The sequence below is a fragment of the Hylobates moloch genome, unplaced genomic scaffold (assembly GCF_009828535.3).
Source record: "Hylobates moloch isolate HMO894 unplaced genomic scaffold, HMol_V3 SCAFFOLD_14, whole genome shotgun sequence".
NCBI lineage: Eukaryota > Metazoa > Chordata > Mammalia > Primates > Hylobatidae > Hylobates > Hylobates moloch.
The window spans coordinates 52,862,103-52,877,948 of record NW_026652289.1 but is presented as its reverse complement, the minus strand read 5'-3'; the positions used below and the strand labels follow the sequence as shown (position 1 = coordinate 52,877,948).

At 37.3% G+C, this 15,846-nt stretch overlaps 1 protein-coding gene across 6 annotated transcripts in view; it reads left to right on the top strand.

The window, feature by feature from the left end:
- Positions 1-15,846, top strand: part of UBE2Q2 (ubiquitin conjugating enzyme E2 Q2) — a 57,062-nt gene that overhangs the window by 25,015 nt on the left and 16,201 nt on the right. For 5 of the 6 annotated variants that reach the window (XM_058427606.1, XM_032176107.3, XM_032176108.2 and 2 more), the window contains 6 exons: positions 458-517; positions 3,930-4,070; positions 6,699-6,783; positions 8,489-8,549; positions 9,618-9,708; positions 15,746-15,804. In XM_058427606.1, coding sequence (XP_058283589.1) covers positions 458-517; positions 3,930-4,070; positions 6,699-6,783; positions 8,489-8,549; positions 9,618-9,708; positions 15,746-15,804 — 497 coding nt within the window. The remainder of the gene's footprint in view (positions 1-457; positions 518-3,929; positions 4,071-6,698; positions 6,784-8,488; positions 8,550-9,617; positions 9,709-15,745; positions 15,805-15,846) is intronic. The other variant, XM_032176109.3, reaches the window with a different exon arrangement.

Sequence of the window (15,846 nt, the reverse complement as noted above, 5' to 3'; positions counted from 1 at the left end):
ATCTGACCTTTCAAAATGTAAGGCAACTGAATTTATGTAATGATTCAGGCTTTCCAAAGTTAAAAAGGTAGCTATTTTAAGGAATCGGTAGTTTGGGAGATTTTATTTTAAATAAGCCATTGATCTTATGCACATAGCCATATAAGTAAAATGTTTTCTTATTTTAAATTAGATTATGTTTTAACTTTTTTCTGTTTTGCTTTATATTTGATTGCTTTTCTTTATTCCTAAGGCATCCATTAAGTTTCATTGTTCAAAATTGTTTCATTTTTAAAAGCTGATAACTTGCTTGTTAGTCAAAGCTGGATTTAAAGATAAACATTTTAATTTTAATAAACTGTCTGGTAGTGGGATTCCAGTGACAGATGGTTGAGAGTTTGTGGCACCAGTGTTCTAATGTACTCAGCCTGTGCATATTTGTTCTGTGTATCCCTGGCAGATTCTTTCTCTGTTTCAGAATGGGACAACAGAAGAAGTGACTTCAGAAGAAGAGGAAGAAGAAGAAGAGATGGCTGAAGTAGGTATTTTATATAAAAGAAGAGTTCATAAATGTCTTCATTTTTGAACATTTGAGTAATTCTCAAATCTTTTTTATAGACTACTATTAATGTGGAATAATTGAAAGCACATTGTGTTTGGAATAGAATATAATTTCCCAACTCTGGCTTTACCTCTAAGTAATGATATGCCTTTGAGCAAATTTATCTGAATTCTTTGGATTTGATTTCCTGGAAAACAAAAGCTTTTAACATTTAGCACTAAAATTATATTTATGTTTAATACTAATTTGTATTTGGTTATTTTTAGGAAGAGGAACTACTAAGTTTAAAAAATTTTATGTTTGCATAAAAGGAGAATTTGAGAACATTTTAGGGACTACTCGCCAGAAGTAGTGAAACTGTCTCTTGTTGAAAAATCATCAAAGAATTTTGTCTTAATCTGGTTTACACTATTTTAACAAAATACTGGGGACTGGGTAATTTATAAAGAACAGACATTTATTTTCTCACTATTCTGAAGGCTGGGAAGTCCAAGATCAAGATACCAACATTTGGTGTCTGAGGACCTTATTGTTGCATCCTCACATGGTAGAAGGCAGAAGGGCAGCAGAGCAAGCTAGTCCATTGTGTGAAGTCTTATTTGTAAGGGACTTAATCCCATTAAGGAGGAAGGAGCCCTCTTGGCTTAATCACCTCTTAAAGGTCCTACTTCTTAATATCACCACATTGGCAACACCTGCATTTTGGAGGGAGCACATTTAAATCATAGCAAATTTAGTAGAGCGCATTCCAAAGACATTGAGCTCAGGCCAGTTGTCAGTCATGGATATAATTTTAGATGTTTTCAAGCTCTGAAGCTTTGCATTTAAATTCAAACTTCAGAACAAAGATCTTTGTCTCTGCGTTGACCAAATAGAGGATATGTGAATTCCATGGTCTTGATATAAAAAAAATTTTTTTTTTCTGTTTTGGGTCTTAATGTATGCTTTTATTTTCTTGATTTGGAAATTTTTAATCTAAAATATACTTTTAGAATGCTTCAGAACTAAAGAAGCAGTGTTGTAGGCTTGTTTTTTTTTTTGAGACAGGGTCTCACTGTGGCGCAGGCTGGAGTGCAGTAGTGTGATCACGGCTCACTGCAACCTCGAACTCCTGGACTCAAGCAATCCTCCCACCTCAGCCTTCTGAGTAGCTGGGACTACAGGCGTGTGCCCCATGCCCAGCTTTTTAAAAAAATTTTTGTAGAGATTGGGTCTCGCTCTTTTGTCCAGGCTCATCTCGTGAACTCCTGACCTCAGGTGATCCACCACCGGCCTCCCAAAGTGCTGGGATTATAGACATGCGCCACTGTGCCTGGCTGTAGGCTTGTTTTATGAGTCTGGGAGTAAAATACTCTTAAAACTGTCAAGGTAGAATGAGAGTTTAATGTTTTTATGCAGTTTAACTTAGGTGGAATAAACTGCATGAAAACATTAAACCTTTTCTGTGGGTCCAGTTTACCATGAAGCAGCCATTGTACTAAAGTTCATGAACTTTTTCTTTTTCTCCTCACAAGATAATAAACAAGGGGCCGCAACATGGAGGGAAACCTAGAAAGGCAGGAGACTGGACTTTGGAGATGTCAGATTAGGACAGGTGGAAAGAAGATATTCTAGGCTCCTAAAATAATACGGGAATGGGCTCAGAACAACCTTGGACATAGTGTGTTTGAGTTCATTGGATACTTTTCTTTTGAGGATGGTTGATGTGTGGAAGTCACAAAAAAACAAGATTGGCTAGAAAAGGCAGATGGTTAAAAGTCTTGAATTCGAGACAGGTATGTTTCTATTTGGTGTGATTATTGATAGGAAGGCCTTAAGCAGGGAATAGTGTGCTGAGGATATTGTTTTAGAAAGATAATGTTGTATTCTGTTTGGGATGTGCTGATTAATAGAGAAAGAAGTTTTGTGGATGGGAACATGACTGAGGTTGAAGATATAGGAGGAAATATAGGCTAAAAGCATTTGTGAGAATTGTGAGGAAAACACATGTAGGATGGAAGATGGGGGCTGAAAGGTGCACACAGGGAGAAGGGAGCTCAGTGAAGTATGGAGTCATGGGCAGAGTTTGAGTGAGAACAGAACGTTATAGGGCTTGAAGAGATGGCATTCCAAAAAGGAGGCCGGGGAGGTGAAGGCTGCAGTGAGCCGAGATCTTGTCACTGCACTCCAGCCGGGGCAACAGAGCGAGACTCCATCTCAAAAAATAAAACCAAAAAGGAGGCCTATTGAATGGATAGAAGGTAGTCATTAACCTGGTCTAGAATCAGTGAATTAGTCTGCTTGGGGGAAAAAAAAAAGTCTAGATGAGTATAAACTACTCCTTTAGAGATTTTGGCAATTGAAGTAGAGAAATAAGGTAATTGCAAAAAGTTAGGATTTAAATTCTGCATAGATTTATATATGTGTAAGAACAGATAGTATGGGAAAGGAGAGAGCAGAATGATGTGAATAAAGATATTGGTCTAGGGATATTCAAATTCTTTTTTTTCTTTTCCATTTTCTTTTTTTTTTGAGATAGAGTCTTGCTCTGTCACCCAGGCTGGAGTACAGTGGCATGATCATAGCTCACCGCAGCCTCAAACTCCTGGGCCCACCATGATCTTCCTATCTCAGCCTCCTGAGGACCTGAGATAAAATTCTTTTTCTAACTTTTTTTCTAGTTATAAACGTCAATAGATGCTTACTACATAAAACTTGGAAATTAGGGGAAAGCATTAAATGTCTCCAGAGATAACTAAAATTAACTGAAATTAACATTTCAATGTAAGTTCTTCTGGTCTTTCTTTTTCTGTGCTTATTTCAGCATAACTGAAATTCTTTCTATTCTTTTTTGTATTCTGTTCTTCATTTTAAAGTTTTTCGTTACAGGAGAAATTATGCTGTGTTAGTATTTCAGTGGCCTCTTAATATTTTGCTATTTTTGCACATGCAGATTTTGTGTTTGTTTTTGTGGCTGCAAGGTTGAAATAGGTATCCTTATGCCTAAATTAGTGTTTATAGTTTAAACTAGTTTCTTAGAATACAATTCTAGAAGTTGAGTTTCTGGAACAAATTAGGAACACTTAAGGTTCTTGACACCTGCTGCTAAACTGTTTTAAAGGTTCCTCTTAATAGGAGATTTAGAAGATGGCTTATTTGGTAATAGTTATGATTTTGTAAAGCTTTTAAATCTGCTTTACCCAGAGTCTAGATTTTAAATAAAATATAGGATATAAAAGGTAGGAGTCTCTTGAATGGAATGTGGGGGCTTTTTTCTCTCTCCCCATAGGATAGATATATTTTGTTTCTTGTTCTCCATTGAGTCAAGAATAATTTAACGTTATTTTGGCATAAGAAACTGCTGAAGAAAAATAGGTTGAATAAGCTAACATTTTTCTTCTCTTTGCAGGATATAGAAGACTTAGATCACTATGAGATGAAGGAAGAAGAGCCTATTGGTGGGAAAAAGTCAGAGGATGAAGGAATTGAAAAAGAAAATTTGGCAATATTAGAGAAAATTAGGAAGACTCAAAGGCAAGACCATTTAAATGTAAGTGTGTGTAGATATCTAGAACCTGGACTTTTGTGGTTACATAATTATAGTTAATACCAGGCAATTCGTTAACATGCCCATCTCAGCTGCCCTCCTCCTCCATTCCTGCCTTAGTGGTGGATTCAGTCATATGTGTTTTAAAACAGGGTCTTGCTCTGTCACCTAGGCTAGCGTGCAGTGGCACAATCATAGTTCACTGTAGCCTTGATCTCTCAGGCTCCAGTAATCCTGCTGCCTCAGCCTCCCAAGTAGCTTGGACTATAGGCACATGCCACCATGCCAGGCTAGTTTTTTTATTTTTAGTAGAGATGAGGACTCTGTGTTGCCCAGGCTGGTCTTGAACACCTGAGTTCAAGTGATCCTCCCATCTCGGCCTCCCAAAGTACTGGGATTACAGACATGAGCCACCGTGCCTAGCCTTAGTCATATGTTTTGTTGCTGTAGATTACATTTCTTATCTATGGATAGCCACTTTTTACCCTGTTCATCTGCTCTTCACATCCTGGAACCACCTGCTGATCCCTGTATATGCCCCTTTCCAGCCTGTTTATGCTGTTTTCTCTGCTTACCTTCCTCTCATGGGATCTGTATATTCAAATTCATCCTCTCCCACATAATACAATTCAAGTTCTTTCTCCTTTGTGAAGCTGACTTTGGTCTGTCCTGCTCTGACCCAACCAAAAGTAATTTTTCTCTTTTGACTTAACATCCTTTTTTTTTTTTTTTTTTTTTTTTTTTGGATGAAGTCACGCTCTGTCTCCCGGGCTGGAGTGTGGTGGCATGATCTCAGCTCACTGCAGCTTCCACCTCCTAGGTTCAAGCAATTCTCCTGCCTCACCCTCCTGTGCAGCTGGGATTATAGGTGTACACCACCACACCTGGCTCATTTTTGTATTTTTAGTAGAGACAGGGTTTCACCATGTTGGCCAGGCTGGTCTTGAACTCCCGACTTCAAGTGATCCACCTGCCTTGGCCTCCCAAAGTGCTGGGATTACAGGTGTGAGCCACCCTGTCTGGCCACAACTTAATATCTCTTTTACGTGAAGCAGCAGGATGTGAAAAGAACACTGAGTTTGGTGACAAACACACCTTTTATGGTTTCACTTTCCTCAGCTCTAAAATATGGCTAGACAGTACATACCTTTTGGATGTTTGCTGTCAAAAATAAATGAAAATGATGTGTGTATATATATAAAATGCTCAGAGTAGGGAAACATCAAATGATTGTCTGAACACTTATTACTTCCTGCCTTGTGTTAGAGCTATTGACCAACTCCATGAAATCTGAGTAGCAGTTACTTTGTCTTGGGTACAGGTTCCCCAAAACAGGGAATGGATTGTTAGGTAAGTAGATGTCAAATGTTGAAAATAGGTAGATTACTCTCCCTCCTTCAGTCTTATTTATATATTAATCTAATTTATAATTTTTAGTAGAGCAAAGAAATTTAGTCAAGCCCCCGTATCTTGATTACTTAAAAAACAAAGTTTGTCATTTGAATTAATGATAACTGTACTTTATGTCTTGTGATGGATTCCAGTTTGAGTTATAGTCAAAACAACTATAAATTATTGAACACTTTTGCATGACGGGTACTATGCCAAGTACTTTATACTTCATATATCTTCACATTTAGTCTTCATAGCCACTGTGTGAAATAGGTACTCTTCATATTTTAGAGATAGGAAAAACTTCTCATATTTTGTAGATATGAAATGAGCTAGGAAACTTGATTTTTTCCCCCCTTCAGAGTATAGTGCAATGTTTAAAATCTTTAATTTCACGTGGCCAAAAAATAGTTCCGTTTGTATTTAGTCTTATGATAAGATATTGATGTGTTTTCATCTTTAGAGATGTCCCTGCACTGAAAAACTGAAACCAGTCGCATGTAGGCACATGTTTCTCAGTGTCTTAATGTGCGAATTAGACCATCTGTGTAATATTCTTGCTTGTAGTCTTATGAATGGAACTCTATTTTAATTAATAATGTGTCACCTTGAGTGTCTTCTAGTATTTTCAAAAATTGCTGGGGTTTGGAATAGACTCATACTGAATTCTATGCTATTGTGGAGTCTGTGGTGGTCTGGACATGTTGGCTAGACTTTTTCACATGAAATAGGAAATGAACCAGACTTGTGCCTAGTTTTAACATCCTCTTGAAACTTCATAATGCTTCATTTAATTGGACTTTTTTTAATTCTTAAAATGTTGAGGTTGGGTGCAGTGGCTCATGCCTGTAATCCCAGCACTTTGGGAGGCCAAGGTGGGCGGACCACGAGGTCAAGAGATTGAGACCATCCTGGCCAACATGGTGAAATCCCGTCTCTACCAAAAAAAAAAAAAAAAAAATACAAAAATTAGCTGGGCATGGTGGTGTGCACCTGTAGTCTCAACTACTTGGGAGGCTGAGGCAGGAGAATCTCTTGAGCCGGAAGACGGAGGTTGCATTGAACTGAGATCACGCCACTGCATTCCAGCCTGGGTGACAGGGCGAGCGAGACTCCATCTCCCAAAAAAAAAAAAATGTTGAGTGGTGATCCATTTTTGCTGTAATCTTTTAGATCAGGTTGAAATATCTTAAATCTTAGCTCAGTAGCCCCTGGTAAACAGTGGCTTTTGTGTTTCAGGGTGCAGTGTCTGGGTCAGTGCAAGCTTCAGATAGACTTATGAAAGAGCTCAGGGACATATACAGATCACAGAGTTATAAAACAGGTAAGGATCTCTGGATCCCTGCTCTCCTTATGGTTCTTCTGCTCTTTTCTGTTGTCAGATTATAAATGTCATTTCTTAAAACTGGACAGAAATGGAAATGTTTACTAGCTTTATTTCAGGAATGTGAAACTCAAATGCAATCAAGTTCGAAAAGATATAGGAGTAAAATAGGATGAGTTTACTTGTTTTTGGGATTTTTAAAAAATGTTTTTATAGGTCCATTGGAATTTTGTCCTCTTCTTGATAAACAGTGAACTCTTACATGATTTTCATCTTCTGGGGAAAGCATGAGCAATATTGCTTGGAAAGTAAATAAGAGTAATACATTTCATTTTACAGAGAATAATTGCCAAGTTGATTTTTAGGATTCCCTCCCATTTTTGAAAGCAAGATAATCAACTCTTATTGTAGAGAGATAGTTATGTTATTACCTTTAAAATATATAGGATTTTTAAGTTTTCATTTCATTGTTTGACTTGAGTATTCTTACTCAATATGACTTGAATATTATGGAACCTCTCTAACTAGAGGTAAAATTCTCATATTGTTACAGAGATTCTAATAGTATTAAATAATGAGCCAAACTTTAATTTGAAAAGATAGCATTGGTTGGGTGTGTTGGCTCACACCTGTAATCCCTGCACTTCGGGAGGCCAAGGTGGTCAGCTCACCTGAGGTCAGGAGTTCGAGACCAGCCTGGCCAACATGGCGAGCGAAGCCCCATCTCTACTAAAAATAAAAAATTAGCTGGGCATGGTGGCGTGCACCTGGTGATCCCAGCTACTCAGTAGTCTGAGGCAGAAAAATCGCTTGAATCCAGGAGGCAGAGGCTGCAGTGAGCTAAGATTACACCACCGCACTCCAGCCTGGGCGGCAAAAGTGAGACTCTGTCAAAAAAAAAAAAAAAAAAAAAAAAAAAAGGCATTATGACCGATTCAGGAATTCTAGCGTTGTGACCGATTCAGGAATTCTTAGTGTGAGCAAATCAAAATTAATTAGAACTTGCTTAAAAAATAAAAACAAGGAAAAATCCTTGCTTTGTAGCATGCAGGATAAGCCAAACTTGTTTCTGAGTTGTTAGAATTGTGGGTGTCCTTAACAGTTTTTTGTGTAAGAAGTCTAAAAGTTTATCTGTAGAAACCTAATAAAGTACAAACATTTGAATACTGGTTTTATTTTTAAATGTTAAGTAATCATTTGTTTCAGCATTGTTTATATTAAAAAAACAGATATTGGGTGGAATTTGTTAAAGCATATCCAAAAAATAAACTACCACAAAGTCATTAAAAAGATTGTGCATAGATTTATGTATACTAACTTGGAAAGATGTCCCTGAAAGTTGAAGAGAGATTATAAAACAATATACATAGAAGGATTCCATCTTTGTAGAAATGTATGTTCATGGAAGAAAAATCTTAAGTACATATGATTTTGCATAATCTTTTTTTTTTTTTTTTCAGTCAGACTAAATGGTAAGCAGTTTTTCAACTCATTAAAGAATCTTCTCAATTGATGGCTGTAATTATCTGTTAAGGGCATAAGATACTCAGCTGCAGTAGTGTAATATTTACTATATAGCTTAGCTGTTCCATGTTTTAAGAGCAAAATTTCTAGCTTTTGTTGGCTATTTAGTGTATACATTTATACCATAGTAATAGTTATATGATCAAATGAAGAGTAGCTAACATGCTCTATATCTTAACAGGGATTTATTCAGTGGAACTCATAAATGACAGTTTATATGACTGGCATGTTAAACTGCAGAAGTAAGTGGCTTTTTAATGCTAACCCACTCTTTGCAATGGTAGACTATCACAATGGAGGTTATTTTCCTTCTAACTTGATACGTTTATACTATGGCTTTTACTTAGAACTTTAGACTTTGTTTCTATAGAAATAGTTCTTAGATTGTTTAAATGAGCTGTTGCTGAGGCTTAATAAGAAAGTGAGAAAGAGGAAGGACAAAAAGAGGGACCAGCTGTGGGATAAAGTGTTTTATGGAGTTAGAGCAGGGGAACTTAGAAACAAAAGTGTATTTAATAACTTCATGAGACTGTGATAACCAGTTTATATTTGAAATATATACAGCACTTTGGGAGACTGAGGTGAGAGGATCTCTTGAGCCCAGGAGTTTGAGACCAGCCTGGGCAACATAACAAGACTTCATCTCTACAAAAAAAAATTAGCCAGACATGGTGGAGTACACCTGTAGTCCCAGCTGCAGGGGGTGGTGGGAGGCTGAGGCAGGAAGATCTTGCACTCCAGACATCAGGGCTGCAGTGAGTCACGATTGTATCACTATATTCCAGCCTGGGCAACAGAATGAGGCACCCTGTCTCTTAAAAAAAAAAAAAAAAAAAAAAAAGCTGGGGGGAGGTGGGATTCAAATTGGGCCCGTATATATAGGACAGTTGTAGACAAATACAGGTTTTTTTAGTGATTTAACTTTTCATAGTTCCGACCATGGCAAACTTTTCTCGTTGAACCCTTTGGCTAATAATATAAGTTTAATATGCTTTCCTAAACTTTTTTTGAGTTCTTGAGAAAATTATATACATGTGACTATTTTCCTTTAGAATGACTGCAAACTCTGAACTCCCTTACTAGATTAGATTTAGAGTATTATGGTCTCTTTTGGACATTTATTTCCAAGGAGCTGGAAGCTATAGTGACCTCTATTTTTCCTGGTGATACAGAGCAGCTTTAGACCTTCTCTTTCTGGAACTTGCCCTAGGTGCTCTATTTTAGCTGTCAGACTAGTTCATTTTTGAGTTTAGTTTAAAAAAAATTTTCTAACTTTTTATTTGAACTGTTTTTTGTTTTGTAATTCTTAGGGTTGACCCTGATAGTCCTTTGCACAGTGATCTTCAGATCTTAAAAGAAAAAGAAGGCATAGAATATATTTTGCTTAACTTCTCTTTTAAGGTAAGAAAATAGTTACAGGACCCCATATACTTCCAGTGGGGGGGCGTATGTGTGTACAAGTGCTTTGGAAAACAATTTGGTAAAGTAGAAGATACTCATACCCTATGGTTTAGGAATCTCGTAGACATATTCTCCGTAAGACCTGAGTACTTAGGTGTACCAGGAGACACAGGAATGTTCAGAGCAGCATCGTTTATAATAGCCCCAAATAGAAAATCCAAGTGTTCATTCCAATAAAATGGAGAATTGTGTTTATAAAATGGTTTACAGCTATGTGGGACAAGATGGGTGGATCTTGAACACAGTTGTAAAAGAGACTGGACTCCAAAACCTATTTTGTACAATTCCCTTTATATAGAGTTCAAAAATAGGTAAAACTAATGTTGGTTAGGGCATGCCTTCTTAGTGGAGGCGATATCACCTGCAGTGTAGTGAAAACTGATCTTTAGAGTGAAAACAATCTTAGCTATTAAAATGGTCTGCTGCTCTCCAAAGGGCCACAGAACATAAACAGATATACGATATATCTGTGGTGTTAAAATTCCATGGAGCAGGGGGGTAAAATTAGGAAGAAAACTTCTAAAAAGACTTCTTAGGGGGGCAAAAATAAAAACTGAGAAACACTTATTTATGGATTCATACGTGAGCAGCAAAACTGCCCAAAGAGGAAAACTGTCCAAGAACAAAGAGGTGATTACATACAGGTTAGGGTAAGGAGTCCATCTAGGTGGGAGGTAGGGAGTTGTGAACTGAAAGGTACATCTGTGCAGGCTTCTTGGATACTGGCTAGAATATATTTCTGGATACTGGCTAGAATATATTTCTGGGCCAGTTTAGTGATTACATGGGCACATAATTTACAATGGCTTCTTAAGGTATATCTCTATATTTTATGTACTTTTCTGAATTTATGTGTTATATTTAATAAGGTTTTTTTTGTTTGTTTGTTTTTGAGACGGAGTCTTGTTCTATTGCCCAGGCTGGAGTTCAGTGGCACAGTTTTGGCTCACTGCAACCTCCGCCTCCTAGGTTCAAGTGATTCTCCTGCCTCAGCCTCCTGAGTAGCTGGGATTACAGGTGCATGTCACCACACCCGGCTAATTTTTAAATTTTTAGTAGAGACGGAGTTTCACCATGTTTGCCAGGCTGGTCTTGAATACCTAACCTCAGGTGATCCGCCTGCCTCGGCCTCCCAAAGTGCTGGGATTATAGGCGTGAGCCACCACACCTGGCCTAATAAAGTATTTTAAAGATGCTAGAAATGATGGTTAAAGAATAGCAATGGAATCTAGAAAAAATGTTAATGATTTTTTTCTTTTTTTTTTGGAGACAGAGTCTTGCTCTGTCACCCAGGCTGGAGTGCAGTGGCCCAGGCTGGAGTATAGTGGTGCAATCTTGGCTCACTGCAACCTCTGCCTCCCGGGTTTAAGCAGTTCTCTGCTCCAGCCCCCCGAGTAGCTGGGATTATAGGCATGTGCCACCCACCATGTCCGCATAATTTTTGTGTTTTTAGTAGAGATAGGGTTTCACCATCTTGGCCAGGCTGGTCTTGAACTCCTGACCTCATGGTACACCTGACTTGGCCTCCCAAAGTGCTGGGATTACAGGCGTGATTTAATATGGATCTGGATAAGATGTAATGGTTTAAAATCTGTGGATATATGAGATATTTTGATGGAAAAAGCAATACTTCCTTTGTACTTACAAAAAGGATAGTAATTTTCTAAAAGCTTCTTACATAGCTTTTTTATGTGTGTGTTTTTGCATGGGGATATATCTTATGATTGAACTTTCTTGAAGTGATCCAAATGTCAGTATTATCTGTCACTTTTGTTATCATAGAAACTGTTGTGGTTGTCAACTGGGTTGTCTTCCTAAAATATGAGTCTGGTATATATTGACTGAAGTTGCTAATGGCTACATTTTTACTAATTCATATGGGGGAACGAATGAAGCACCCAGGACAAAAACAAAAAACAAAACACACAAAAAAGGAAGGTATCTTTCTTTTTAAAAAATTAAATTATATGTCCTTATGCCTAACACCAAACTTAAAAAAAAAAAAAAAAAAGGTTCTATTTCTTATCAGTCCCTATAGCCGCCGGTGTGCCCCTCCCTTGTCACTTCCTCTTTGGGAGGTATCTTTACGGGAATATGAAATATTGGCCAGGAAACTGGAGGATTTGTGACTATAGGTAGTGTTTTCATTATTTTTTCCTGCTCTAGGTAAACCTTCAGGGAGGGGACAATCTGGGAGGTAAATGGCTGAATTTCTATTGGATTTGTGTTTCTGGACCATGGCTCCTGATACAGAAAGAAGGGCCTTTTCTGGGGTTGGAGTATTTCTTAAGAGGCCTAGGAAGAATGTGATTGCCTTGAGCTAACTGACCTTATGAAGAGGAACTTAAACTGAATTGCCAAGTTATTAGTATCGGGATTCACAGACTTTGGAGGATAGCAGGTATGACTCAGAAAGATTTGCAGGAAAGAGCCGGAACAGTATGTATTTATGGCCTCTGATGTCCACGGTGACAACTTGAATAATAAGAAAAATGGAACTTGAGATAAAACATAACACAAAGATGGGAGTTGGGGCAGGAGGGAATGTGACCTTGTCAGCAACTTGGTAAATCCAACTTGCTGTGCTTTTAAGGAAGTCACTTTTTGGTGTTTCAGGCAGCATCTGAATTACTGAATTGAATTCTGAGGTAGTACTTTAAGAAGGGTCTATTTAGATAAACTTAGGTTCATTTAGAGAATACTAGCCAGGATTGGGAAGAGATTGTATTCCGTGTCCGAGGATAGCTGGTGAAATTGTGGATTTGGAGAGGAGAACATACGAAGGTCGATGTTATCTTGTCTTCAACTATTTGAAGGACTGTGTATATGGAAGCATTAGTTTTTATTTGCTTTTGGTGAACGCAGGGCATAAAACTAGTAAGTCAAATTACAAAGAGGTGATTTTCAACTCAATGTGAGGAAGCGATTTGTAACAATTTAGAGCCATTTGGTGATGTAGTCTTTAAAAAATAGAATGTTCCTCTTCCTTAAGAATAACTTAGATGGCTAAGATGTTAAGATCTCAGATAACTTTCTGAGATCCTTATAGAGCCTGAGAGTCTGTTTCTGAGTTCATATATACTAAGGTAACTGAAACTTCATTTTAACAGTCACCGTCAACCTTTTTTTTTCCTCCCTGAAGAACTTTTTATTTCTGTAAAATCTGGATTCCTGAGTTCCAGGGTATATAGACTTTATGGAACAGAGCCCCCAGATTTTGATGTGGAACAGTTATTCTGAACTGTTTAAAATGAATTAAATCATACATAATGTTTTGTAGTCACTCATTAGGGATTCACATGTTTAAAGATCTAAATAATAGGAGGTTAAATGAAATTGTACTTTACCAAGCTTTACATCAACCTCTATACCTTTCATTATGTCTGTTAAATATAGATGAAAGGTGAGCTACTTTATTTGAAAGTAGATTATAATAACTGTTGTTAAGTTGGTCTCTTTTGTCATTAAGTTGGTATCTTGTGGATAATCTTACATTTCTATTGCAAGTTAGAAAATGATTTCTTCTTATCCCTCATTTTATATCATCTTGCTCTCTTCATATATTTTTATCAAGTCTGATGATCCTTGTCTTTTAATTGGACCCATTCATTATTGCTAATACTTGGGTCTGAATCTCCATCTTACAGATTTATTCCTATTTGTCCTTCTTGCTTCACACTCCTTTTCATCTTTCTTTTGGATTTTTTGATTACTCTAGTTTCCTACCTCTGTCAGCGTGGTAGTTCTTATTCTTCTTTACTACGCTACAGTTACAATATGTCTTTGACTTGTCAAAGTCTAATATAAACTTGTAAATTTATATTTTTTCCTTTTCCTTGTCAATACAAGGACCTTAGAACACTGAGTTCATGTCCTCCCTGCCATATACGTGCTCCTGTCATCATGCATTTTAGTTCTATACTTATCTAAAACCCTACACATAATTATATAATTAGTCAGCATCCACTTATATCCACATACATGTTTGCTCTTTTTTATGGTCTTTATTCTCCACATTTTCATTGAGGATCCTCTTTCTCCTGTCTGAAAATAACCTTTAATATTTCCTTTAGTGTGAGTCTGAAGACAAAAAAAAACCTTTATTTTTCTTTCTTTTTTTTTTTTTTTTTGAGACCGAGTTTCACTCTTGTTGCCCAGGCTGGAGTGCAGTGGTGCAGTCTCGACTCACCACAAGCTCTGCCTCCCGGGTTCAAGCGATTCTCCTTCTTCAGCCTTCCTGAGTAGCTGGGATTACAGGCATGCACCACCACGCCCAGCTAATTTTGTATTTTTACTAGAGATGGAGTTTCTCCATGTTGGTCAGGCTGGTCTCGAACTCCCGAACTCAGATGATCCGCCCGCCTCGGCTTCCCAAAGTGCTGGGATTACAGGCATGAGCCACTGTGCCAGGCCTTTATTTCATTTTTGAAGAGTATTTTCATTGAGTGTAAGTTTCTAGGTTGGCAGTTTCTTTCAGTGCCTCGAAGATATCATTCTCTTATCCTAGCTTCCATTGTTTCTCTTGAAGTATTTATGGTGGCTAAATCTTATGAAGTATAGTTGGGATGCCACCATGCCCAGCTAATTTTTGTATTTTTGGTACAGATCGGGTTTTGCCATATTGCTCAGGCTGGTCTTGAACTCCTGGACTGAAGCCATCTTACCCGCCTCAGCCTTGCAAAGTACTAGGATTACAAGTCTAAGCCACTGTGCCTGGCCCAATATTGTTTTTTAAAATTACTTATTATTTTTTGTCCTTTGTTTTTAAATATTTCTTAATTTTATTTTTTTCTTTGATCAGATTTGGAAAATTCTCAGCAACCATATCTTCAGGTATTGGTTCTGTCCCATTCTTTTTTTTCTTCCAGGACTCTAAGTATGTGATAAACTTTTCAATATATTATCTTTTTTATTTTCTGCATTTTCTACCATTTTGTCTTTCTGATTTATTTTCCAGTTTACTGAATCTTTCTTCTGCTAAGTTACTGCTGTGGTTAAACTTATCCATTAAGCTGCTAATTTCAGCTGTTGTATTTCTAAATTTCAGAATTTCCATATGGTTCATTTTTATAATTTGCATTTCTCTGCCAGACTTTCAGTCTTGTCTTTTCTTTCCTTGCTTATGTTCAACAGAGTTAACTCTATTATCTTGACCCCTTGTGGTTATGTGTCTATTATTTGCTTCTCTTGTTTTCTGTTATTTCATCTTTTAAGTCTCATGTGGCTTATTTTTAGTGATAGACGTTATATATGAAAAATTGTAGAACTAATTTGAAGCCTTGGGTGATAATCTTCTCCAGAGAGGATTTACATTTGCCCCCGCCAGGGGCTTGGAAATTAGCAACCCAGGATTGCCTCATCCGATCAGGGACTGAGATGATTAAAGCTGGCCATCATTCCCTGTCAGGGCAATTTGCAGTTTGTTCTTCAGGGTCCCAACCTAAGGAGTGGGAGACTTAGCAGGGCCTCTCCTTGGTGGATGCTGAGCTCCAGTATTTGTCTCCCTGTGAGCTCTGTGAGTCTGTGAGTTCTAGCTCAGCTTGTGAACCTCCTCTTTTTCTCTTCTGTAATTGGAAGAAAACCCAAGGGGGGAAAAAAGATCCTGCTCTCTGGTGTTCCCTTTTCTTAGCCCTGAAATTATTATGTTTTGTTCACCTTTCTAGTTCTCAGTCAGAAAATTGATCTAAATTACCTAGTCTATCATTATTTGAATGGTTCCTTTATATAGTTCTAGTGAAATGGAACCCCTTCATGTGTTTCATCAGTTTACCATAACCCTGTTCTGTTTGGGCCTGATTTTAACTTCATTTTTATTTGCTTTGGTTTTCATTTTGGTTTTGGGTACTAATTTTATGACTCTTACCCATCATCTGATAGTAAATGTACACATTCTTTATAGTATCTTTTAAAATCTTCTAAATAGTATAACATTAAGGATGTTCTTTAAATTAATTAAACTTGCTTATTTGCTTTTTAGGATAACTTTCCATTTGATCCTCCATTTGTTCGAGTGGTGTTACCTGTTCTCTCAGGAGGGTAAGTTGAAGTGATTACTTAAAAAGAAATTTTTCTTCAGTT